At 38.6% G+C, this 25,655-nt stretch overlaps 2 protein-coding genes across 6 annotated transcripts in view; one reads left to right on the top strand and one right to left on the bottom strand.

Moving 5' to 3' along the window:
* The window catches only part of Dram2 (DNA damage regulated autophagy modulator 2), a 23,485-nt gene extending 18,989 nt beyond the window's left edge, over positions 1-4,496 (bottom strand). For 2 of the 3 annotated variants that reach the window (XM_050130987.1, XM_050130985.1), the window contains exons 1-3: positions 4,359-4,496; positions 2,472-2,542; positions 92-223 (exon numbers count right to left, since the gene is read on the bottom strand). The gene's annotated coding sequence lies outside the window, so the exon portion shown is untranslated. Of the gene's footprint in view, positions 1-91; positions 224-1,350; positions 1,420-2,471; positions 2,543-4,358 lie in introns of all 3 variants that reach the window. The other variant, XM_050130986.1, reaches the window with a different exon arrangement.
* Cept1 (choline/ethanolamine phosphotransferase 1) overlaps positions 4,074-25,655 on the top strand; it is a 42,634-nt gene continuing 21,052 nt past the window's right edge. For 2 of the 3 annotated variants that reach the window (XM_050130983.1, XM_050130982.1), the window contains exons 1-4: positions 4,491-4,605; positions 12,488-12,894; positions 18,843-18,990; positions 21,605-21,746. In XM_050130983.1, the coding sequence (XP_049986940.1) occupies positions 12,556-12,894; positions 18,843-18,990; positions 21,605-21,746 (629 nt within the window). In that variant the 5' untranslated portion in view covers positions 4,491-4,605; positions 12,488-12,555. Of the gene's footprint in view, positions 4,226-4,490; positions 4,606-12,487; positions 12,895-18,842; positions 18,991-21,604; positions 21,747-25,655 lie in introns of those variants that run through there. The other variant, XM_050130984.1, reaches the window with a different exon arrangement.

Here is a 25,655-nt window from a genome sequence, read left to right as displayed (position 1 = left end):
GAGAGAAAGAAGGGGGGAAGATAAATTAATGATGGATTATTCTCAGAGAGTTTGTCCTTGATTTTGCTAAGCACTTGGACTTGTTACTAACCTGGGCCAACTTTGGGTTAATGCCTTGGCTTCTAGTTTTTCAGACCATGTAGACTGTGGGCTGGAACCTGGAATCAATGATGGTAGGCTTCACACAGTTTCCACTTCTCAGATGGTGTCTTTATTCCTCCGCCTAGATGTGTGGAGAAAACAGACAAACTTCAGTGGTCTCTCTCTGCCGAGAGGGAGAGATTTTTCTGGCCTTCCATTCAGAGTGTGTGGAGAGAGGTCCTGGCTGAACTTGAGAGGAGGCAGTTCCGAGGACGTGAGTCATGTAATTAAGAGGAAATGTTTGCACTCTCTTACGAAAATATTACTCACTGATCTCAATACCATTTCATAAACTGTAAAGATGCTGTGAGGATTGTGTCACTGGGAGATCCAACTGGGAATCCTCCATTCCTGTCCCAGTAGGAAACAGAATTTTGTTCCCTGCCCTTCACTGTTCTTTTTCTGTTAGAAGTCAAATGCTTCCAAAGAAGGTAACAGCTAGTTTATCTCTCTTGCTTTGGTTCCTTGTTTGATTTTTCAGCCTGGAGGATTTCCCTTTTCTTGATTTGGGAAGTGTGGTTGGTTAACATAATGTTTTGGCATTTAGTTCTGGCTGGCCTTGAGTACACTGTCTAAGGTACTTTGAACTGAAAGCCCTCCCGCTGTCTTATCTCCAAGTTCTGGCTTGGTGATGCCTGGTTGAAGAATTCCATTTTCTTTCATAGAAAATGTGCTTTGCATTTAAAAAAAATAATTTATTCAGACTCTAGATGTTTGGGTAAAAGGTATGCTCAAAACAGTTTGCTCATCCCACTATTAGTAGAATAGCTTCCTTCCTATTCTACTGTTGTTTTTTTTTTTTTTTTTCTTCTTCTTTTAGATCCTTCTTAATATTCAAAACACAGCAGAGGGCTGGAAAGACAGTTCAGTTTAAGCCAAAACCCATGTAAATAAAAGCCAGGTGGGGCATAGCTTAGAGGAGGAAGAGACAGGATTCCTGGGGCTCACTAGTCAGCCTAACCTACAGGGCACATTCCAGGCCAGTGAGACATTTTATCTTTAAAAAGGTGTATGACAGCTGAGATTGTCCTCTGTCCTCAACAACCACATGCATGCATGTGCACCAGCACACACAGAAACATGTACACACACAGCAGAAATGCTGTCTTCTACACACAACCTGTGCCGATCTCTCTGCGTGACAAGTAAGCACCTGACTTGCACTTCTCTAGTTCTTTACTTCTATAGTATAAAGGTTTAGGAAGGTACCTGAAGTGAATGAGCGATTCACTTCACCAACTGCAAGAACAGGGATCATCCATCATCACTTAATACTGCCTGAATGAACAAAAAATGAACATCAGATCATCTTAACTCTAGTAGCTGGTCTTGTATTTTCTATTTCAATAAGCAGCAGTATCATTTCTCAGATTCTTGGGACTCCACAGTCACTCATGCGGAGAAGGCTCTCTTCAAAATCCTCATGTTATCCCTAAATAATGACAATTCTATTCTGTGAGTCACTTGTTCCTTTCTTCCATCCTTCTGCTCACTGTCCAGTGTACCCACTCTTGTTTAGATTCTCCATTTCTGTTGAACTGCTCCCCCCCACACCACAAACCACTCCATCTGCATTTCCAAATTAACTATTCCCCTATATAACACCTTTTAAAAAGTAAAACTATATGACATTGGGCAAGCCCCAAAACTCATCTGAGGCAGCTTCTCCTGTGACAAGTGGAGGTATTTTGAGCACAGAATGCACCATGCATGCAGTACTAGAAAAGGACATGTACCTATTTAAACTAATATGTAATAAAATTGCAAATTTCAGTTCCTCTATTGCATTCATCACAATCCAAATGCTCAGAGCCAGTCTGGTGGCTGGCAACAAGACAATAAAAGTACAGAACATTTCCTTATGATGGAAAAGTTCCAGCAGACGATGCTAGATAGTTATTGTAAAAGTTACTGTGACAAGGGAAGGAACCAACACAATGGTGATGCAATGAGTACTCGCTTTTAAATAGTCAAATACTTTAAAGCTACATTTATGTATCTGTGGTGCGTGTGTGTGTGTGTGTGTGTGTGTGTGTGTGTGTAAGGGGGTACATGCCAAGTGGCCAGAGAATAAATTTCAGGACTGTTTAGGAATGTTTTCTCCTTCTATTACGTGTGTCAAAGGGATTGAACTCAGGTCTTCAGACTTGCTGGCGATTATGTTCCATGCTGAGCCATTCTAAAGTCCCAGTATTATTTGTTAAGCAGTCTAAAAGAATAGCTGTTTCAGTGAGGTTTGCTAAAATACTAAGTCAGATAACAGATGTTAGGAACTACTATAAGTGGTCAGTCAATACTTGTTCCTTTTTACAATGTGAAAGATAAATTACCTATTTTATGAGTTCCCAAATTTTCCGTCTTCAGAACGGCACAAGCTTGTTTCTTTCGCAAATCTTGAAATCTATGTACAAAGGAAATATGTTATTATTTCAACCACATGGTTTTAAGTAGCACAGTTCTTAGTCAACAAGCAGTATCTGGGGCCTGAACATTAGAAAGCAGCATTATGAACAAAATGTTTTTTTCTTTATAGAGCTGATGCTTGAAATTTTTAATACCGCTCACATAGTTAAAAAAAGTTTTAATTGTAGGAAGTCAATTTTCTTATTGTTTAGCACAGCAGACATTTCCCTAACCCCTAAACACACTGTGTGTTTTTTTTTTTAATCTCACAATTATGACTTCCCAGTTATTGGATTTCAGGCAATTTAACTTAATTTCTGAGATACAGTATTCTAATTTGAAATATGAGTATAAAATACTACAATGATTTATAAATTTTGTAGTCATAAATAGCCATACATGGCTGGGCATAAATTTCTTCGAGGTATGATGTATTTGTATTTCTTTAGGCTTTTAAGATTCTAGCAGCTTAAACGGACAGTTTAGAGGCAAGGCAGGGCTTAACATGCTGTAACAGTCCGCCAGAGACAACGGAGAAACTATAATGCACAGGATGGGTGAGGAAGACTACTAATTGCCCGTGGCCTTCACCTCCAAAAGCTAAAGTCTGAGAGCAATTTCAGACCAAGTAGATTAGAATTATAGAGGTTAACCATTTTAAGAAACAGTCGAGAATCCTTTTAAAGACACGCAAAGCAAACAAGAGGTCTTAAGTTCAATTTCCAATACCAAAAAAGAGAAAGTTTTAAAATTACTTGAAGTTAAAATGTTAACCAAGTATTTTGCATCTCTCGCCCATCTTCTCTGCTTCCTTTGAAGATCCATGAATCAGAAATGCTGTTAAATTTTTTTTTCACATTATAAAGAGTCATTGGTAGTAAGATGAACTTCTTTATGTTGTCCCATCTAAGTGGCGACAGCTAAAGAATATAAAAAATGCGAACCCTGGATGTTCCAAGTGAACAAACAGGGGGCCCCGGGCTCGTTTTCAGAGATACACAGGACCATCAGGTCCCAAAGAAAGCATAACTTTCCTGAACTCTAATATGGCCTCTTGACAAATGTGGTATTATCTAATGGCTAATCCTAAAGCCTCCAATTACACGGCCAAGAAATGAGACTTTGAATTTGTCGCACTTGGGTACTTCTTTATAAATGAAAATTGTGAAAACTTATTCCTGTTTCGCTGTTGTTCAAAGGACGGCGACTGCCAGGATTCACGGGACTAGTAATTTCCTTTCAGATGGGGGCCACTCCCTGAAACACAATCAAGGGCTGCAGACTGAGCTCTGGGTAAACACAAGGTCAAGTTTCGAAGTTCCCCAGCCCCCACCAGCTAGAAATAAGGGCTCAGGGATGACAAAAGGCACTCAAAGGTTTCGTTAGCTGCTTGAACAAAAGCAGAGTGTTGTTAATACTTTTTTTTTATTTCTCCCTCTTATACCCTCCTCCCCCCAAGTCTGGTAGTACAAGAGCTGAGCTGTGCCTGGGACAAGGCAAATAAAAGCGACACTAAGCTTGACACGAAGCACCACTTGGGGGCACGCTGGTGGTAGAGGTTCCAAGGAGAGAAAAAGTGGGGCGCGGAGGCCTCAGCCTGGTCGTCCTCCACCGCGACCTGTGGGTTCCCGGAGCTGGCCCGAGAAGGGTCCTGTGCACCATGAAGTTCTCACGGGGCCAGGTGAGGCGCGCGCCCCGCGTGGCGATGGGGGCTCGCGCGGCGCCCTCGCCTGAACCTTGAGAGCCATCTTTCGATACAGCCTCCAGTTAGTCACCCCGGTTCGGGGCTAGGCCAGCCATTCTCCCCCACCCACCTCTAGGTCTTCCTTTCCTGTCCGGGACCCGCCAGCTCCAGCCTCAGGATGCAGACCCAGGCCGCTACGGGAGTCAGGGCGGAGCCCCGGGGCGCGCTCCCGAGCAGCTCGGAGACGCGCAGCAGCCCTCGCCGAGCCACCGCTTTACGGCTATCGTGAAAGTGTCGTGAATGTGCTGCCGCCTATCCGTCACTCAGTCGCCTGGGCTCGGAGTTGCTTTTTCTAGGCTTGTGCTTGTTGGGTCGGGGTAAGGCTGCGGGGGCCCGGCCTGGGCAAGTGGCGGGGATGTCGCGGACGGGGTGGGGTGCGTTTCTCCCGGGAGGAGTGGAGCAAGCGCTGGAGGCTCTGGGCTGCACATAACTGGGTGACTACGGACGGACTAGTTGAGGCGACCGCCGTCCTTGCTGGCGCCCGGTGGCCTCGCGCGCGGGGTTGTGGGGAGGGCGAGGGGAGACGCTGGCGGTGCTGAGGGCTCTGGAGTCGGAGGTGGAGGGGCGCCTGCGCGCTGTGCGAGAGCCGCGGGTCGCGGGAGTCAGCACCCCAGGGTGGTCCATGACGAGCAAAGGGCTGGGGCGCTGGCTGCGCGGAACCGACCTTGCCTGGCAAGTCCACACCCTCCTGGCCCGGTGCTGCCGAGTCCACGAACTGTGTAGCATCCTGTGCGGTCTTTACCTTCCCTTTGGAAGGCGGCGATGAATGTTTCCTGGCTTGGGCCACGCTTCTTGTTCAGCCAACTTTTCTAGAAATTTCAGCCCATGTTGACAAGCTCAGAGATTGCCAGCTAGAGTTTATTTCAGTCGCGTTCTTAGAAGGAGATTGCCGGGGTTTGCCTCTGTTCCCAGGAACGCCTGGCTGAACCTCAAGTCTTAACATCTTACCGAGTTTGACTTTTGCTCTTCGGTGCTTGGCATATTGTTGCCAGTTTTTGCCATGTTGTATCATTGCTATAGAATATATGGTTTTGCTAAAACTCTTCAGGCACCAGGTAACAGTCCATAGTTGCTTTTCAAGAAGTATAAGGGCTTTATCCGTAAGTAGTTAGAATAGTTCCTTCCTACTTTAGGACTGTCAGTGATGTGTTCAAATACGTGTGTTGAATTGACTGACTCAAACTCAAGGTAAACGGTATACGACATTTGGAACATAACCAGTTTAAGACTATTGGTGTTGGAAGCATTCCAGAAGTTTGAAGTTACAAAATTATTTTGCTGTGTATTAATCTATGCTGAGAAACTCTTAAGTTCCTTGTACAGCTCAACTGGTTTTCCTTTGTAAGAATCTTAGAAGCTTTAGGTAAATCTGCCTCTCAGATTACCACCAAGTGCATTTTATTGCATAGCACTTCCTTTTCTAGGCTACATAACTTGCTCTTTAAACTGGCTAGAAACATATGATTCCTTGCATGAAAAAGGTGTCATTCTTTTTTTCTTTTTTTTTTTTTTTTTTGTATTTTTGTTTTTGTTTTTCGAGACAGGGTTTCTCTGTGGTTTTGGAGCCTGTCCTGGAACTAGCTCTTGTAGACCAGGCTGGTCTCGAACTCACAGAGATCCGCTTGCCTCTGCCTCTCAAGTGCTGGGACAGAAAAATGAATAAGACTTCAGGCTCCCCACCCACTTATGAAAGTTATTTCCCTTCTTAAGAAACACAAGATTTCACTTCAGCAAAGCACCAGCTATAAGCTGTGTTACACAGTATTGTTGGCTTCCAAGTGTACAGAAAAAAGTCCCCCCCCCACAAACTTGTTTTATGTATCATTCGTTAAATGTTAAACATAATAATTTTATGATACATAAAAATAAGATACAGAACAAATAAATCATTTGTTTAATAATGCTGAGCTTCATCTTGTGATCTTATTAATTTTCTTTTCTTGCTGCTGTTTTTCTTTCTCTTTCCTTTGCTCTTTGTTCTAGGGTCCCTTTCTTAATAGTTCTGCTCTTAGTATTTTACTGTAGTGGTGGCAGAGGTGGGCAGGCTATATCCTACTGGATTCCCCTGACAAGATTGCAAACATACTGCTGAATCAATGCAGAGAAAAACTTGGCACCCTTAAACATGGTGGGGGGGAGGAAGAAAAGTTCTAGAATTTCACACAAGTTGGATATTGCTTAAGTTTATCTTACGATCTGCTCAACAGTTGAGTTTTCTGTTTCTGCTTTTGCTGTTTTAAAAAAACGTGATATTTATCAGATGCATGGATCTCATTTATGACAGGAATAAGGTGGGTGGGATGCTGTTATATATGTTCTTACATGAATGACTTGAAAACTTACAAATTGACTGATTTTTAAGTAAATGTGTTCATTAAATATCATTTCTCTGTTGAACATATATATATGTATATATATATATATGTATATGTATATGTATATCCATGCCTACTGAAGGAAAATGCTTTGTTAGGTAACATCCCCTTTATGCTCCAAAAAGCTTATTTCCTGGCATATGATATAATTTAGTTGAGGACAAAACCCACTCAGCCCCCACTCACACAGCCTTTGCATTTCTTGAGAGTGTAAAGCATGTCTTTCTAGGCCTACAACAACCAAATGCTCATTAAATACTAGAAGAATGATATTCAGTAAGTATTGATTTTCGTTCTAATGTCAAATACGGTATAAGATTACGGGGGAAATAATGTTAAGACAGGAATGATCCCATGGTCATGGAACTTGGGAGAGCACTGTGGGGGCAGGAGGTAAAGACAAAATCAAGCTCCACAAACAGAAAATTTTCAAAGTAAGATAAGGGCTACATGAAAGCAGGGCACTTGAGCCAGGTTGTCACAGGAGGGAGGGTGTTTACTGAGTACAAGGGGAAAGGTTGCGGTAGCTATTAATATTATAAACTGAATTTCCACAAGCAACCTTTTTTTTCATTTAAAATTACTTTCATAATTATGAAAACCTGTTCTCACTTAACAGGCTGTACTCTGAAATTGTAGGTTTTGTTACAAGTTCCTTGGCAGTTTTCCGCTAAATCAAAATAAAATCTAGTACTTTACCATAGCTTATGAACCTCTGCAGTCACTGATGCTTCAGACTTCATTTTCCTGTCTGATTTACTTTTGTTCTGCCTTTGTGGTCTCTCGGGTACCTGAACAAGGTACACTTCTTCATTCTCCATTTCTTGGACTATTTATTTATTTATTTATTTAAGATTTCTGCCTCCTCCCCGCCACCACCTCCCATTTCCCTCCCCCTCCCCCATCAAGCCCCCCTTCCTAGTCAGCCTGAAGATCAATCAGGGTCCCTGCCCTGTGGGAAGTCCAAGGACCACCCACCTCCATCCAGGTCTAGTAAGGTGAGCATCCAAACTGCCTAGGCTCCCACAAAGCCAGTACGTGCAGCAGGATCACAAACCCATTGCCATTGTTCTTGAGTTCTCAGTAGTCCTCATTGTCTTGGACTATTCTTTATCCTACTCTTAAAATACCTAGTTCCTTCTTTTCTTCTGAGCTGGTCATAAAAGGTTCTTTGCTGACTTCCACCACTATTTAAAATGTATACTTCCAACTCTTCTCTGCCTCAACACTTGATTTTCTGTATGTCTGTTATACTTTGTAGGGCTAGTGCTTGCTTCTCAGGTTTTAATATTTGTTGGGTGTGGGATCTTAGACCATATGTGTCTTGTTCACTATACCCACATAGTAGACACATTTGGAACTTAGAACTTTTCTCTTGTAAGCGCTACTTTGGTGTCTAGGCTAATCAACAGTAACTTTTACTTTGCTGGGGCTTTTTGTTGTTGTTGTTGTTGTGATTTTAATTTCTTATGTAGTAAGAAAGATGCTTTCTATATACCTTTTTGGACATAGGACTGACTCCACACAAAATTTTCAAGCAATTCAGATACCTTTTGGTAATATTTGTAATGTCATCCCAATTTCCATTATTGTGCTCTTTGATCTTCCTCTTCTAAGCTTCCTTTTGCTGCTGTCTGATCCTTTGACATAATTAGCTTTTAGTTGGATAAAATTCAGAAACTCTTGGTTTGTTGTTTTCCCATTGGCAGTAGCCTTCTCCCCTGGGATTATGGAAGGAAAGGTGGAAATGACCTGGAGCCCTGTCAGCCACCTCTCTGGCTATTGGCATGAGTTGAAAGTAGAGTAGCCATCAGTAGTCAGTGGCTGCTTGTGCCTGAATTCACAGTTACAGTGCTGTTACTAGTAGCTTTACAGAGACAGTGTTGCCAAATTGAAAGGTTCAAAAACTCATTGCCTTTTTAAAATGTATGACTTACATAATGGCTAGGTAAGAAGCAATTTGTCAAAAATGTGTATTTTTAAAATGAATAGTAAAAGGTTAAAAGAAATTAGGCCACGAGGGGAAAATTCAGAAGAAAAGTATCAGTTTGTCAGCTAGTCCTGCCAAATGCTTAAACTTAAAACCATTAGGATCAATTGCTTGTAGCTATTCAGTGCTAAAATAGGCTAGTAGTCTCTGTGTACTGCCTTTAAAAGACAGTAAACAGAAGACAAATGAGAACCAAACAAACTGGGCCAACAAAATAAAAATTGACCCAACTAAACTTTTATTTATTTCTCTTTCAAGTGGAATTCCCTAAGAGCTGATTATAAATTGCTGAATATAAAAAAGGTATTATCCAGTTTACTATATAAAAATTGGCTATTGTAGCCAAACATGATGACAGGTGCCTATAATACTAACTCCCAGGAGGCCGAGACTTGAGGATTCAAAGTTCCAGGTCAGCTTGGACTACCTAGCAAATTCTAGGCCAGCCTGAGCATGCAGAATGATAGCCCATCTCAAAATATGAAAGGAGGGAGGAGAGACTAAAGAAGTAAATTTAACTACTCTAAAGTAGGTGATTGATGATCATATTTCAATCAAAGTGATAAACGATAGCATAGTTTTGTTTTAATATTTTTTAAATATTGCTGTTGTACACCACCTCAGTTGCTTAAATTGCATCTCTGTTTATTCTCTAGAGGTTTTTCCTTTTTTTTTTTTTTTTGGAAATTTGCTTAACTGTTTTTTTCTGAAACAAAAAATTATAGATACATGATTGATGAGTGACAGAGGATTAAGACACATAAGTAACATTAAAGTTTTGGGAAGTAATATGTATAGGGATATAGAAGAGAGGTCCTGGTCTGTATGTGACAATAACATTGTATCCAGTGCAAGGGTATTTTTCCAGTCTATGCTACTATCTGCTTCAACTTTTCCCACCTTTTCCTCTCTTCTCTTTCTCTAACCTATTATAAAGCAGCCCCTACTGCTTTCAACCAAGGCAGAATAAACTGGATCCTACCTGGGAAGGGGGTTGGGTAAGTCGACTGACTAGTTGCACTGTTAAGACACCTGAGATCCCATAGTGCACTGTTTCTGGGAACTTCACATTGCTTCCTGAATAGGTTTCAACCAAAAGATCACAGTATCCCTCTTGGTAGGCCCAGTTGGCTTTTTGCCACTGCTGTTTTAGTTCAAGAGTCTTTTTCTTGTGTTCTGCTCCTTTTATTCAGTAATGCTGGGTTCTTCACAAGATCCTTTATTCTTCTTTTTTTCTCTCCATGTTTAATCCCTTCAAGAACTTTCAGTTTTCTAGTTTTCAGACTTTGACTCTAAGTGAAATTGCATCTTTAGCTGAAGTAGTCTTTTGATTTCACTCAAAACATCTCAAACAAAAAGCTCTGTGTATCATCTAGGCATAATGGCATGCACCTGTGGTCTCAGCTACTTTGGAGGCTGAGGTAAGAAAGTATAAGTATAGATATTCAGGGCCAACCAATCTAGGTAAACATAACAAAATACTTTTTGTTGAAAAGCATTATTTTTGTACAGTATATTTGATCACACTTTTCTCATCCCTTTCCTGACTTCTTCAGAGCCTCCCTAAATCCACCCAACTCCAGACCCTTTCTTTCTCTTAAAAAAAAAAAAAACTCAAGAAACGCACACTAAATAAATAAATAAGTCCTACAAAAACATGAAATCAAGCAGACCAATATGAAAGAAAATGCCCAACAAAGCAAAATGAGACAAAAAAAGAAATTCTACAAAAATACCATTCATTTTGTGTTGGCCAGTTATTCCTGGGCCTACTCTGAAGTCTGGTTAATATACCCAGTAAGACTCCATTGGAGAAAACCAATTTTTCCTTTGCAGATAACTTCTTGGTTAGGCATGGGACTCCATGTTCACTTCCCCCTCTCATTGCTGGGACCCCATCTGGTTGAATCTGTTCAGGCCCTGTATGTGTCGCCCTAGTCACGGAATTCATATGTGTGTCAGTTCTGTTGTACCTGAAGGACATTGTTTTCCTTGGGGTCAGCCAGTGAAATCCTCTGGCTCTTACAACTTTTCTGCCTCTTCTTCCACATAGACCCCTGAGCTAAGGGGAAGGGTTTGATGAAGACATCCCATTTAGGACTTAGTGCTTCAAAGTCTCATTCTACATACATTGTTCAATTGTCAGTCTCTGTGTTATTTCTCATCTACTGTAAGAATCTTTGATGTGTGAGCAAGACACTGATCTGTGAATATAGCAGAATGTTATTAGGAGTCATTTTATTGATATGTTCCTTTACCAGAACAATAGTATTTTCTTTTTCCTTGTGCTGGTCTTTCTAGTCTCTGGATCTTGGTCACCCCAGTCGTGTCAAGCCTAAGTTCCATCTCATGGAATATACCTTAAATCCAGCCAGAGAATGGTTGCTTACAGCTACTCTTACCCCAGGCAAAGAAAAAAAAAGGCTGGAGTATGGAGTATACTCTGAGCAGTGGAAGGGTTGCTTATCAAGTAGAAGGCTCTGGGTTTAATACCTAGGACTTCGCAAAGGAAGGTTGCATGTGTTCCTTCCTTCGCTGCCATAGTTCCCAGTTCCCCTTTCACCCATCACTCCAAAAGATGACAAGTTAGAAACTTTACAGCTACCCCGTTAGACGTCAGGGGCGTGAATCTCTAGCTGCTGACTTTTTCTTTTACCTCTCTTACTGAATCCTTAAGAGCTTTCTGATGATTGTTCTTTCTATATAGAAATTGCTGGTAGACTTAGCTGTCATTTGTACTAACCTTTTTATCTCCCTACTATAATCTGTCACCATTCATGTGCTAATTTTCAATTTTTTTCTGTTTTGTTCTTTAGGATTAATATAGCTATCCTATCAATCTTGAAAAGATTCCTAAAATTATTTTCTTATATGCTTAATTACAATAATTATATTATCTCTAGTCTTTTCTAATTCAGGTGCAGCCCTCCAGGGCATAAATACTCAAAGGTCTTTATGGCTGTCACTTAGTTCACTTACCTTTGTTTTCTTACCGCTTCACTTCCTCAGATCACCCTGCTGATACCCTGTGTATTGTGCTGTTTGCAGAACTTTTGTTTGTTGCCAGTATCGCCTGTAATACAATCTGTATCCCCTTCTATCAGTAAAAGTTATCTTTTGATTTATATTTAATGGAAGCCTTGTATTTGTTTGACCATCACTTAACAGCTATGTGAACATGTTAATTAGTCTATATTAGTTTCCTTTTCCTGTAAAAATTAGGATAATTAGCACACACATTCCCACTCTCCCAGATTATTATGGGGATGAAATTAATTTATTTCTACAGTATTCTTAGTTGGTATAGATGCTTAATAAATATTATCTATTATCATTAAAGAAAGTGTAATTTAAGAAGATAGTGTTGTAACAAAGTGGTAGTACTTTCTTAGCATGTGCAAGGCCCTGTCTAATCTGTTCAACATCACAAACATGCATGTGTAAAAGATCACCTTAGTTAAGTTATTCATCTAATGATAATACTAATTTGCTAGTTTAGCACCTTATTTTCCATCCACATGTGTATCTGTATGTACATCTGTGTATAAAGTGATTAGGCTTTCTCTAACGTCTCATTCCATTGTTAACTGAAGCAGTGTAAGATGGTCTGTGATCTGTAGAATCAGATAAGCTGTAAGGTATGAAGGTGCATGACTATTAATGTCCCATAATTTCACTTAAAGGAAGTTTATATACTTCTTAGTGAGATAACTAAAATTAGATCCCTGTGGACTTCCTATTTGGTGTTAGCTCTGTTATGTTAACTTTTTCCTCTTTAATGTACTGGAAATATGTAGGTAGCAATTGACAAATTTATCTCCCTTTGCTCCTCAGATAAATAGCTACAGAAGACCACAAAACAAGATAAATCATTATCTCCAAGTAAAAGAAAACCAAGATCCATGAGTGGGCATCGGTCAACAAGGAAACGATGTGGAGATTCCCACCCAGAGTCCCCTGTGGGCTTTGGGCATATGAGTACTACAGGGTGTATATTAAATAAATTGTTTCAGTTACCAACACCACCACTGTCAAGACACCAGTTAAAGCGGCTGGAAGAACATAGGTATCAGAGTGCTGGACGGTCCCTGCTCGAACCCTTAATGCAAGGATACTGGGAATGGCTAGTTAGAAGAGTACCCTCATGGATTGCCCCAAATCTCATCACCATCATTGGACTATCGATAAATATCTGTACAACTATTTTGTTAGTCTTCTACTGCCCTACAGCTACAGAGCAGGTAAGAGTGATGCCTTAACAACGGTGACATTTGTTGTAGCTCAGGAACGTTGTAATTGGGAATCTAGGTCACTTTATATAAAGGCAGAATTTCTCACAGCTGTTTGTTAACTGTCTTTATCCTATCACGCTTTCATGAATTGAATAAGTCCTTCCCATTTGTGTGACTGTTGCTTATCAGAAACTCGAAGAAAGGGGGATTCGAGATGGCATGGCCAAGAGCACAAGGAGTGGTACCTGATGCCTGTGACCCAGCCAAGGAGGCTGAGACAGAGAGGTCTTGAGTTGGGAGCAAGTGTCACTTCATAGCAAGTTTAAGGCAAGCCTGACCGGACCATTTGTTTCACACGTGTCTCTTTTTTTCTTTTAATTCCTGCTTTATTATACAAACATGGTTCTTACAGAGTGTGAATATATTTCTTGTTTCTTATTTTTTAAAGACAGTCTTTTACTCTAAAACTGACGCTGGAGGCTGGCTTCAGACTCCGTAACTTCCTATTCTATGCTGAGATTATAAGAACATGCCATTATACCTGGCTCATTTTCACAAATAGCTTGCTGTATATCAGTCAGGATACTTCGAGAGCAAAAACCAATACAGTTGTATAATGACATCACATTTCCTTTGAACTGTTTCACTTGGGGGTACCTGGACTGTTAATTCCAAAGGATTTTGGTCTAGATTATGGATCCTTAATAGAAACAGCAAGTAGGTTGTTGATTGCAATGGAAGGATTCTAATAATCCTAAACCAGCTCTAGAAAGAAGATCAGGGTGTAAGAGAAGGTTTAAGAGTGACTCAGACATTAATCATTTATTGAATACCACAGAATGTACTAGGTAACCATGGTTCCCTGTGTGATACTTTTCTTGTACAGTTTTCTTAAGTGATTTAGATTTATTTGAGACAGAATAGGAAATTCTGTGATCACAGGGAAGTTTTCAAAATTGTGAGGAAGGCTTGAGGTGGAAAATGACTTCAGCACTCTTTCTGGGTTTTGTATGGCACAGTAATGTCCTGCAAAGCTGCATGGGAGGAATACTTATTAGGCTCAGCCCAAGAGACTGAAATAGGTGATGGCTGTTCTGTGGTAGATCTGTCATCTCTGAGATTGTCAGTAACATACAAAAAGTCTCTAACCCTTCATCTGTCTAAATCTGATTTGTAGTATTGTGAGAATTAATGTATTCAGTATGTCTAGCATACAGTGTTCAGGAGATAGAAGCTGAGTGTTGTTTCGTTTGGGCAAAGAGATTAAGTATATTACTGTCTTTCTTATAACCCCCTCCCGTTCCTGATTTCTTCTATGATGCATAATAAGTAGAATAAACAATCAAGTCTTTATTGAGTTCTTTGTGTTTTGTTTATTCATATTTTAAAATCAAAAGCTCTGTAAATTTAGCACTCAAAAAAGTTTCAGTTCTTTGTATTTGATTCTTTTTGATCTTTCACCAGTAGTGATGGCAAAGTTTTGTGGGCATGGGTTATGAATATTCTGTTCATTTTTATGCTCAAGAATTTTTAAAACTTTTTGCTTTTAAATGTTTTATCTTTTTAGATTATAGCATAATTGCAATATTTCTCTCTTTGCTTGCCTTCAAACCCTCTGCATGTAAATACCAATATTTCTAAGAGAAATGAGGTTCATTTTTTTCAGTGGCTTCACCTAGATTTGTTTTTGTTAGAAAAAGGAAGCTTCTGGTCAATGAGTAAAGAAAGTAAGTTAATCTTTTCCAAATTCTTCAGGTAGAAACCGCAACCTTTTTTGTAAATGGGATACCAAAATATCCCTTTGATCTGTTTGTTACTAAAATATTAAATTTTATCAGCTTAGTAGCTTAGATTTTTGTTTTTTTGTTGATGGGTTTGTTCTTGTTTTTGTTTTTTTGTGACAGAATCTTCTATGAGTACAAGCATGTGCTACCTATCATACCTACTAGGATTTTGTTTTACTACTGTTTTTTAATTTTACATTTTTGGCTAGACAGGTAACTCAGTGGTTAAGATGCTTCAGTTAGGCTCTTAGCACCCAAATCTGGCAGCTTACAATCACCTGTAACTCTAGCCCCAGGGGACCCAACATTGTATTAGTAGAAGTTAGTATTATCTGTTTTACTCATATAGACACACATATATACACATAATTTAAAATAATAAAATTAATTTTATTTATTTATTTTTTTGGTATTTCGAGTCAGGGTTTCTGTGTAGCTTTGGAGCCTGAACTAGCTCTGTAGACCAGGCTGGGCTCGAACTCAGAGATCCGCCTGCCTCTGCCTCCCAAGTGCTGAGATTAAAGGCATGTGCCACCACTGCCCGGCTCGAAATAAATGTTTTTTTTTTTTAAACAACATTTTGTTGTTGTTGTTTTTGAGACAGCACCCCACTTTGTTGCTCCTTGGTGTGTAGACCAGGTTGGCCTTGAGCACTCTCAGTCCCCATGCCCATGCCTCTGAAGTGCTGGGATTGTAGGTGCATACCTCCAAGCCTGGCTTTAGCTTGGGTTTTAGGACCATAAACTAACATTGGGTTTAGTCTTGCAGCTTTATGTAGGTAGTATGTTAGAGTTACTTTTGCCATGTAAGACAGATAAAGGGAGTTAGTATTACCTGTTTTATGCACATGAAAATCATAATCGATCTGTCCTATTGCTATTGAGTTTTACTGTGTTGCCAGCACTGCTGTAAGAGCAGGAAGAGGAGAAGGAATAATGATCAGACCGCTGGTCTGTGTATGGTGGCGCTTATAATCCCAGCTTAGCCAGGAGGGTCTCCGTTTCTAGCCCATCCTGAACTGTGCAGTTAAAGACTTTTGTTGAATTTGAATACATTTTTTTTGCATATAAACACGAGGTTTTTCTTTTATTCATTTGTTTTTGTTGCTGTTTTGTACTTTTGATTTAACTCACTACAATATCTTAATCAATTTTTAGCATAGAAAAATGAAAACTAAAATATCCCATTCACAATATCTCTGTACAGTTAATTTCTATTGCCATTCAAAAGAGAAGAGAACGTAGTATATAAAGAAATTCAACAAAAAATGATATAAAAGGAAAAGGAAAAGTCTGCTTTTATATTACTGTATTAGTTACTTTTCTTAGTGGTGTGACAACATGTCTAACTAATACAGCCAGAAGGGTTTCTTTTGGCTCATAGTCTGGTGGAAAAGTCTAACGTGGAAGGGAAGGCGGTGGTGGCAGCGACATGAGGCAGCCGGTCACACTGCGGTGCAGCCAGGAAGCAGAGGAAGATGGATGCTGTTGCTCAGCTACCTTCCTTCACTCTCCTTCTCAGTCTGGGATCCCAGTGCATGGGGTGGTGTCACTCATATCCAGGATAGATCTGGTCTACCCTCAGTTAACCATTTTGGGAAAGTCTTATAGATACACCAGGGATATGTTTTCAGGATGAGTCTAAATCCAGTCATTTGACAGTGAAGATTTAACCATTACACCTACCTTTCCTTACTATCCTTGCCTTTCTGTCAGATTTTGCCAGTCGGCTTTCTTATCTACATCTGAGTAATGATACTTGACTGACTCATGTGTTTCTTCACCTGGCTTTTAAATTAGCTGAGACCACACCTGGAATAGGAGACTTTCTTTAAAAATAAAAATACCCCATAGCTGTAAAATAATGGAAATGAGGGAAAAGTGATTAAATATTAGGTATTTTTACAAATTTACAGAAAGGAAAAGATAAAACCAGGAAAACTAGTGTGCCTTTTTTTTTGTATGTAATTGTTATTTTGCTGTTTGCTGACTTTGTATGCACACTAATAGTTAAAGTCCTCTCTGTTTTCATGGTAATACTGTAGCTTATTAAAATCCTATGTAGGCTGCAAGGAAGGTCCTGTGTTTTTAGTTCTCCAAAGCAGAGCTATTCAGAAGCATTTCTGTGGTTGTTGGAGTGTTCTTTGTGTGGCTAAGATGGTAGTAAGCCTCTTGACTACTGAGCATTTGAAAGAAAAACTATAGAGCTGATTTTTTTTTGTCCAATTATACTTAATTCAAACCAAAATATGTGCACATGGCTAATGGCTACTGTGTTGGGACAATGGGACTTAGAGGATGCTGAGTCTTGGAGGAAAAAGGACAGTAGACCTGAGCCCAGAAGAGGGGGTCCTTAGTCACAAAGGGTTCCTTGGCCATTTCAGTGTATTTGCATGACTGTATACTGCCTCAGGGTTTGTGCCTCTGGTTTCAGAGGGGTATGTCTTATATGGTCCTTATAATAGCCTCAGTTCTAAAAGTGTGGAGTACCAATAAGATGCTTTAAACAAGATCATTATTGTTTCATACTAAGTTATAAACAAATCTCTAGCAGAGAAAACCCTTTTCGGTGTAGAATATACTGATATCTTACAGCTCTTGAATATTAATATAATGTAACTTGACAACTGTTATGTAAGAAAATACTGTGATAATAGTAATTTTTTTCATAGCCTAGACACAAAAAAATGCACAATGTTTAAATCACCATCGTTTTTAAAAAAAACAATAACAAAGTATTCTTTATGAATGTGATTATAAATATATGAAAAATAGTTTCAGGCCTTCACAAACCAGAGCATCTTTGCCATAGTGTTGTTCTATGAACCTTTGTAAACGCATGTTAAAAACAAGTTGCTTGATACAGAAAATGTGAAAATATTTGTATTGTTGACCATTCTCGAACATTCTCAGTATGCATCACCACACTGGGAGCAAGAAGTCCTTCAGGGAGAAGTGAGGAATGTGCTTAGCACTGTGGACCCAGTGTGTCCCTGGTGAAGTGAGGGATGCTGTGCTAGTTCCCTTCTTTAGTCAGCATTTCCAGGTATGGTAACAAACACATTCTTGAATCCTAGATCTTGGGAGGGAGGTAGAGGCAGAGATTCTAGACTAGCCTCAGCTACCTAGAGATTTGAGTTCAGACCCTTCTTCATAAAATAAGAAAAATTTTGATCAGCATGGTGCTACAAGCCTATAATCCTAGAACTTGGAAGGTAGAAGCAGAAAGAATTCAAGGCCAAAACAAACTTGGCTACACAGAGAGTTTGGGAATAGACTGGGCTGCATAATTCCCTATTTCAGAACAACAGAAATGAAAACAGGGTGTCAAGAAGTCCAGGCTGGCCGTCAACTTACTGGGTGCCAGGGTTGACCTTGAGTGGCTGATCTCCTGCTTTCACCTCCCAATTGCTAGAATTACAGGCAGGTTCCCATGTAAGGAATTATATTGATTAAATAATAGGGGGATTTAGAGAAGACAATGCAGCCTCTTGAGAGTTCTGTAAAATTCCTGCAAAGTACAGTTATCCTTTGAGAATTGTAAAGGATTGATTCCACACAGAAATCAAAGTCTATAGATGCTTAAGTACCTTCCCTCAAATTGTCTTAAATGCACATATAATCCATATGTACCCTTCCATATTCTGAAAACAATCTCTAGACTACTGGTAATAGATGCTCTTAAGTAGCTATGTGTAGTATCATTTAAGAAAATAAGAAATATTGGTATAGATGCAGGTTTTTATACTTTAGAACTTTGGCTGGTTGAATCCCTTGGTTACAGAACCCAGACACACGGGGGATCTATTGTTGTTAACGGAGACATTCTTGAGCACTCTTAAAGACAGGGAGTTTGATTCTAACAATCCTAGTTCCTTCAAGCTTCAATAAGTTCTTTATTATTTAGTTCTTGCATCATCTCCCACACCTTTCAACCAGGAGTACTTCTGTAGGGAATGAAGAGAAGTTGGGCTGGCAAGATGGGCTTTACCGATAAACTCTGACCTCCACATGATTTCCCTCCCTCCCCCCCTCTCTTGTGCGCACTTGTGGGCACACACTAAATAATGTGATTGAAATGAAGATTAAATATCTGCTGTTAATCACTTTAGCCAAACCAAAGTAATGAAAATATCTGAGTATTCCTGGTTTTCTGTTTTTATTTATTTCACAGGCACCTCTCTGGGCATACATTGCTTGTGCATGTGGCCTTTTCATCTACCAGTCTTTGGATGCTATCGATGGGAAACAAGCAAGAAGAACCAATAGTAGCTCTCCTTTGGGAGAACTTTTTGATCATGGCTGTGACTCTCTATCAACAGGTATTGTTGCTTTTTAATACTGAGAATTATTAACTGATAGAAACAATGTGATAAGTGTTGGAATAAATTTAGTTAGTTCCCAAGCAGATGATTTTATATTAAATTTTAGTTTTTTTTGAAACTTGTGGTTCTGGTTAATGCTTGTTCATTGTTAGCAGTATGGGAAAATTTGGAACCTAAACTTGTATTTATTTTTAACCCTAAGTTTTGGTTTTGGCTGTTTTTGTTTTGCTTTGTTTTTGTTTTTGTTTGTTCTTTTCCTAGTGCTTGGGTTCATACCAGGGCTTTACATATGCTAGGCTAGTCAACCCTGATGTGGGATGTCCTACTGTGTATGTGTTGCTTTTATTGGTGAATGAATAAAGCTGTTTGGGCCAATGACTTAGCAGAGTAAAGCCAGGTGGGAAATCAGGACAGAGATGGAGAGAGAGTAGGTGGAGTCAGGAAGACACCATCTAGCTGCTGAAGAAGATAGATGCCCAGCCTCGTGGTGATACATAGATTAATATAAATGGATTAATTTAAGATATAAGAGTTAGGTAGAAATATGCCTGAGTCATCGGCCATCCAGTGCTGTAATTAATATAGTTTCTGTGTGAGTATTTGGGCCTAGGCAGCTGGAAAACGGATGAGCAGTCTCCATCTACACAAGCTTTCTTCTACAGTCTTCTGCTGAGGACATTTTCTTTTTAAAATATTAGAGTATAATTGTCATTATTACATGTCTCATGGTTTTAGATAGAAGTATAGTAATGGGTAACTGGTAGTTCGTGACCTTGTATTTGAATAAATCCTAATTGCTGATAGAGTATATTATATGTTTGAATTATAAATATGCAATAATATAAGGATCAAAAGACTGATGTGATCAAGTTTAGAGATATAACATACAGCATGAGGATTATAATTAATAATATTGTGTTGTATATTGATAATTTACTAAGAGCAGAATTTTGATCTTTCCATCACAGAGGTAGTAATGGCGAGATTAATTTTAGTGACCCTTTCATAATGTGTACACTTATCAAAACACTGTTAGGCAATTTTTTTTAAAAGGGTAGAAGGAAAAGTGCTGGCAGTGGGTTGTGCCAACTTAGGTGAAGTATAGATAATGATGTCTTTATTTGTAGTATGTTGCAAGTTTTTCAAATAATACTTGAGTGCATTTTTACTTAAAAACTTAAAAATGAAATTAAAGTGGGCATTGTGGTGTACATCTAACACCACCTGAGAGGCTCCAGCAAGAAGAGCGTAAGCATAAGGATAGCATGAGCTATGGACTACATAACAAGATCCTATCTCAAAATAACAGTCAAAACAATATATTCATTTCTAACCAGTCTTCCTAATAGGGGTGCTTTCCCTCCTTATTTTAATTTAATTTAAGTCTTTGGTTCTATCATTTTCATGGTTTTTAATTATTTTTAAAAGTCTTGATAGTTTTATATCTGAATCCAGCTTTGCCTATCAAAATCATTACTTCTTTGTGTCCTGATGGTAGCCTGTTTGTTAAGAAGAACAGCTAAGTAAATCAGATGAAGGAAAATTCAAACTTTCCACTGAACGAAAACTAGCTGGGTAACTTGAAAGACTGTTAGAATTAGTGAGGAAACAGAATGTGAAGTGCTTTGTTTTTATAATTTAAAATAAGTCGTGTTATATTATAGTTTGTTTCAGACTCATAGGAAATCTTTTTCTTATATATGACTCATAATGATAGCTGTGAAATAAGAAAGGACAGTTTTCTAGTCTGAACAAGCAGGTCCCTTTGGTTGTTGAAGCTCTCTGGGTTCATTGGTTGCTGTTTGTTTGTTTGCTTTTGGTTTTGACTCTGTGCTTAAACAGTTTGTGTTTTTTTGTGGTATTTGTGTTGGTTTTTAAATTGGGGGTGTATTTGTATGTGGGAGCCCCAACGCAGCTCCCTTCAGAAGCCAGAAAAGGAAATCAGACCCTTCAGCTAGGTTGTGAATCACCAAAATCGGTATTGTAACCAATTTCAGGTCCTCTGCAAGAGCCATATGTGTGCTTGACCCTGAGCTTTCTCTCCAGTCTCTCTCTTTATTGTTTTGAGACAGACTATTCCATTGTAGCTAAGGCTGTCTTTGAACTCCTGCCTTAGCTTCCCTAGTGCTGAGATAGACATTTGTTTGGTAGCATGTCCAGCAGCCTGAAACGTTTTCCTACTCATTTAATACTACTACTAAGTATGGAGAACTCAGTAGGCTGAAGTGTTTTAGTTTCTTTGAGAATTTTGCCCTAGCTGAGTGATTTAGTAAAAAAAAAAGACATTAAAATTATGTTGATTTTTTTTTTTTTAAGTTTTGTTTTTCTTTTTGGTTTTTCGAGACAGGGTTTCTTTGTGGCTTTGGAGCTTGTCCTGGAACTAGCTCTGTAGACAAGGCTGGTCTCGAACTCACAGAGATCCGCCTGTCTCTGCCTCCCGAGTGCTGGGATTAAAGGCGTGCGCCACCACCGCCCGGCGTAAAATTATGTTGTAAAACATGTAAATATCACATAACTGAAAATAGATTATCTTTAGCTCATCTAAAATGATTTTCAACCCAATTGATGCTATAGATGCCATTCAGTTTTCATTTTCATTTTTCTTCTGCAGTTTTTGTGGTTCTTGGAACTTGTATTGCAGTGCAGCTTGGTACAAATCCTGACTGGATGTTTTTTTGCTGTTTTGCTGGGACATTCATGTTCTATTGTGCACACTGGCAAACATATGTTTCTGGAACATTGCGATTTGGAATGTAAGTAATACTTAATGGTAATTCTGTCTTTGCTTTCAAATATGGAGAATGTTGCTTATAGTTATTAAGTATCAAGAATTGATCAAGTAAACTATTTAAAACCATTTTCTCTTTGTCATATATCTCTCTGTATGCCTTTGGGAAAGAAGTACCAGAGTCACCCAGTAGTATTGTTAAAGTAGGAGGAAAAGCTCCTGACTCATCATCACGGGTGGTTCCAGATTCACTTTTTTTAATCCTATGTTTTATTTTGACATATAGAAATTATATTATTATTTTCAGACAAGGTTTCTCTGTAGCTTTGGTGCCTGTCCCAGAACTAGCTAGCTCTTAAACCAGAGCTGGCCTCGAAATCACAGAGATCTACCTGCCTCTGCCTCCCGAGTGCTGGGATTAAAGGTGTGCGCTACCACCGCCTTATTTTTAAGAGAGAGTTTCTGAGCTGGGGAGATGGCCCAGTGGTTAGAGCATGCACTGCTTTTCTAGCTGTGACCTGTGTTTAGTTCCTAGCACCCATGTCAGGTGGTCCATAACCATTGTAACTCCAGTTCCATCAGATCTGACGCCTTCTTCTTGCAGATATCCACATGTTGTCACATAATTAAAGCTAAATATTTTTTGAAGAAAAGGATGAGTTTTTAAGAGCAAAGAACGGGTCTTTCTTTAAGTGTCAGAGTTTAATTAGTTATAGTATTTTATACTGATCTACTTACAAATCTACAAAAATAATTCAGTTGATAGCACACTATTTAGCTTCTCTTTTTTTTTTTTTTGCTGCCAACAAATGTCTGAGAATTTAAAAATGAAATACATATAAACATGAACGAAAAGTTCCTACCTGTTGATCAGTATTTGCCATAATGATTAATGAGTAAATCTTGGGTAGTCTTGGATTGTGATTAAGGATGGCATTCACCATCTAGGTTTTTGTATGTTTGTTTGTTTTGTTGTTGTTGTTGTTAGATTCATTTATTTTTATTTGATCTGTATGGATGTTTTGCCTGTATAGATATCTGTGTGCCACATGTATTCAGGTCCCTTGAAACTGCAGTTAGAGATGGTTGTGAGACACCTTCTGGGTGCTGAGAATCCATCCCAGGTCCTCTGGAAGAATAGTGCTTTTAACCACTGAACCATCTCTCCAGCCCCCACCATCTGATTTTTTTAATTAATTAATTATGAATCCTGTTTATTCTTCCTTTTTGGTTTGGGATAAATAAAAAAATTGAGAAATGGCTATATTTATGAACTATCAAAATAAAAATAGCCTTATGGCTACAAAATATTTTAACCTAGTCTCTGAATTTCTGATGGCTTTATGTATTTACTTACTTACTTATTTACTTGCTTACTTATTTAGATCCCCAGTAGGATTAGTTTAACAAGCATCAAAAAGCCTAGATAGGCTCCCTAGAAATTCAGTTGCTCACCACAAACTCAGTTCATGCGATTTTTGTTGAATTTTTAAAATAGAACTTAGGGACCATTGAAAATGACTAAATAGATAAAGACACAAACACATTATAAGAGAAAATTTTAATGCAATTTTTAAATAGAACTTAATAAAATACTAATATTTTGGTGCTAATTTTTTAGAAGAGGGTTCTAATAATTTTAAAACCGAGATTTAGAGAATATTTTTGAGGTCTTAACCAAAGGTGGCATGAATGTTCATATGAAAATTTTTATATGCATTTATCAATTATTTATGAAATGGTCCAGGCTCAGAAAATATTGAAGAATTCTAACTTAAAGATAATAGTAATTGAATGTGTACTGTTGCTTTGTTTTCATAGTCTTTGCCTTAAAATAATATTTTCATAGTCTTTTTCTGCTTGAAGTAAAATCACAAATGTTTTTAAAAATTCTAGGATCTTTGGATTTTTTTTTCTTAATTCAATTGCAAGTTTTAGTGATGCTGGTGTTTTCTGAAATGCCATGACTCGTTATCTAGATTTCACATCATTCATGTTTTCATTGCTTATTGTGTCAGGGTTCTGGTGGTGTTTGGACCTTCAGATTAAGGGGGAGGGGTTAATTTGTGTACTGAATCTCAGTTGAATTTAACTTTAACCTTATTTAACAACCAGTCCCTTTCAATTTTCTCTTTCTCTTTCAAGTAATGCAACACCAGCTATATGGTGTGGGAACTGGAAGAGAGGGGGCCAGGGAGAATTATGGAAGTGGTAAAAAAAAATACATAGACAGTAGTAGTCTTAGGAACAGTTTGATATTGTGGCTTTATATCTTGCAGTCTTAAACTCTCCTGTGATAAAGTATCTATGCAGTCCCATGACTATAAGGGAGTAACAGAGATCAGACTGGCAAAGATGCAGAAATTCTTTTTGTCTTTTCTGCTTTGCCAAGAAATGTGGCTTTTATCCGGATCAGCGGGGAACTTTTGCAAGACCTAAAGCTGGGAAATGACAGAGTACCTTTAGAAAAGTCAGTCTGGCAATGTGATGGAGAGTGCACTAGGATTGAGTGTGACAAAAGCAAAAGATCCCTAGTAATAATCAGCATAGTTATAATTAATATGAGGTGCTGTAAAGCTTACATTAACACAAAGGCCAGGTTTTTGTAGGGAGAGGGGTAGGAGGGAGAAAGACTTCAGAAGCAGGTACTGTAGGATATAGTTTCTCACTAGGTACAGGGAATAAATAAAAGGACAGATACCATGATGACTTGCCCACAGTTTCGCTAGGTTGGGAGGTTGTATGGAAAGTGGAGAAAGACACGTTAGAAAAAGAAATCTATTAAGTAGCAAATTCTACCCAGAAAATGTATGCTAGGGATTCTGTACATCTGAATAGAGTCAGAATGACAGAACACTTAGGAGCGGGCTTGGAAAGAAGGCTGTGAAAATAGTTGAATAGTCAAATTGGGAGGATTTTTATTGAAATAAAGTCAGGAGACAGATGAAGTTTAGGAAAGAAGGACGTTTAATGCTTCCAGGACTCAAAATGAGGTCAGAAAAGTAAATACTGAATTTGGCAATCTGAGCTGTCTATAACAGTTTCTGAATAGTAATTTAAGGGCTAGATTGTGGAGAGATAAGTTAGTTAACTTCTAGTTACACTCTCCGGGTAATTTCTGAAATATATGACTAAGAGAAAGCAGAAAGGAGAGGACAGAAGACACACACACACAAATTAAGCATGCAAAAGAAATCACTAGAACACAGATTGAAATTACTGAGAAAGAGAAAATAATAATGATTTGTAGAGCAAGATAGCTCAAGATGTAAGACTCAAGTTTTCTAGGATAGACATATAGCTGAGTGGTAGAAAGTTTGCCTAACATACTTGAAGTCTTGAGTTCAACTCCCTAATACTGGCCAAAATTAATTTAGTAAAATACCTGGTAGTATTGTGGCCAATGTAAATATAATGCCTAAATTAAATCAAGTGTCATAAGGGAAATTGTACAACTACATTGAAGCAATACTGAATTTCCTTTATAAAGTAAAAATGAGTATAGCATTCATGGAAAAATGCCGATAGTACTTTACATGTAAGGAACTACTCATCAAAAAACCAGTACACTAGAGGATAGAGAACACATAAAGCCTCCCAGATACTGTTAGCATTCACAAGTTTTTCTCATGACCAAGTAAATAAGTGTGGTTAGATTAAGTTCAGTCAATTTTGTATACATAAAAGATAATTTTTTTTTTGTTTCACAATGAACAAGGCCAATTCTCAGCTGTAGTTTAAGTAAAGAAATTTTTAGATATAACTTCTTTTCATTTTTCCTTAGGGAAATGGAAGCAACCTCGACATTAGAAATACTACTTTTGAATTCTTTTATTTGAATTGTCTTAGTGTCATTTATACCTGGGTGAAAGATCCTGAACATTTCCTTTTTACATGTAATAAATTCAGATCTTCGTGCTTTCAGTAACCTTAT

The sequence above is a fragment of the Alexandromys fortis genome, unplaced genomic scaffold (genome assembly GCF_014885135.2).
Source record: "Alexandromys fortis isolate MF-2015 unplaced genomic scaffold, M_Fortis_MF-2015_v1.1 scaffold_356, whole genome shotgun sequence".
NCBI classification, from domain to species: domain Eukaryota; kingdom Metazoa; phylum Chordata; class Mammalia; order Rodentia; family Cricetidae; genus Alexandromys; species Alexandromys fortis.
This window is presented reverse-complemented; position numbering and strand designations above follow the sequence as displayed.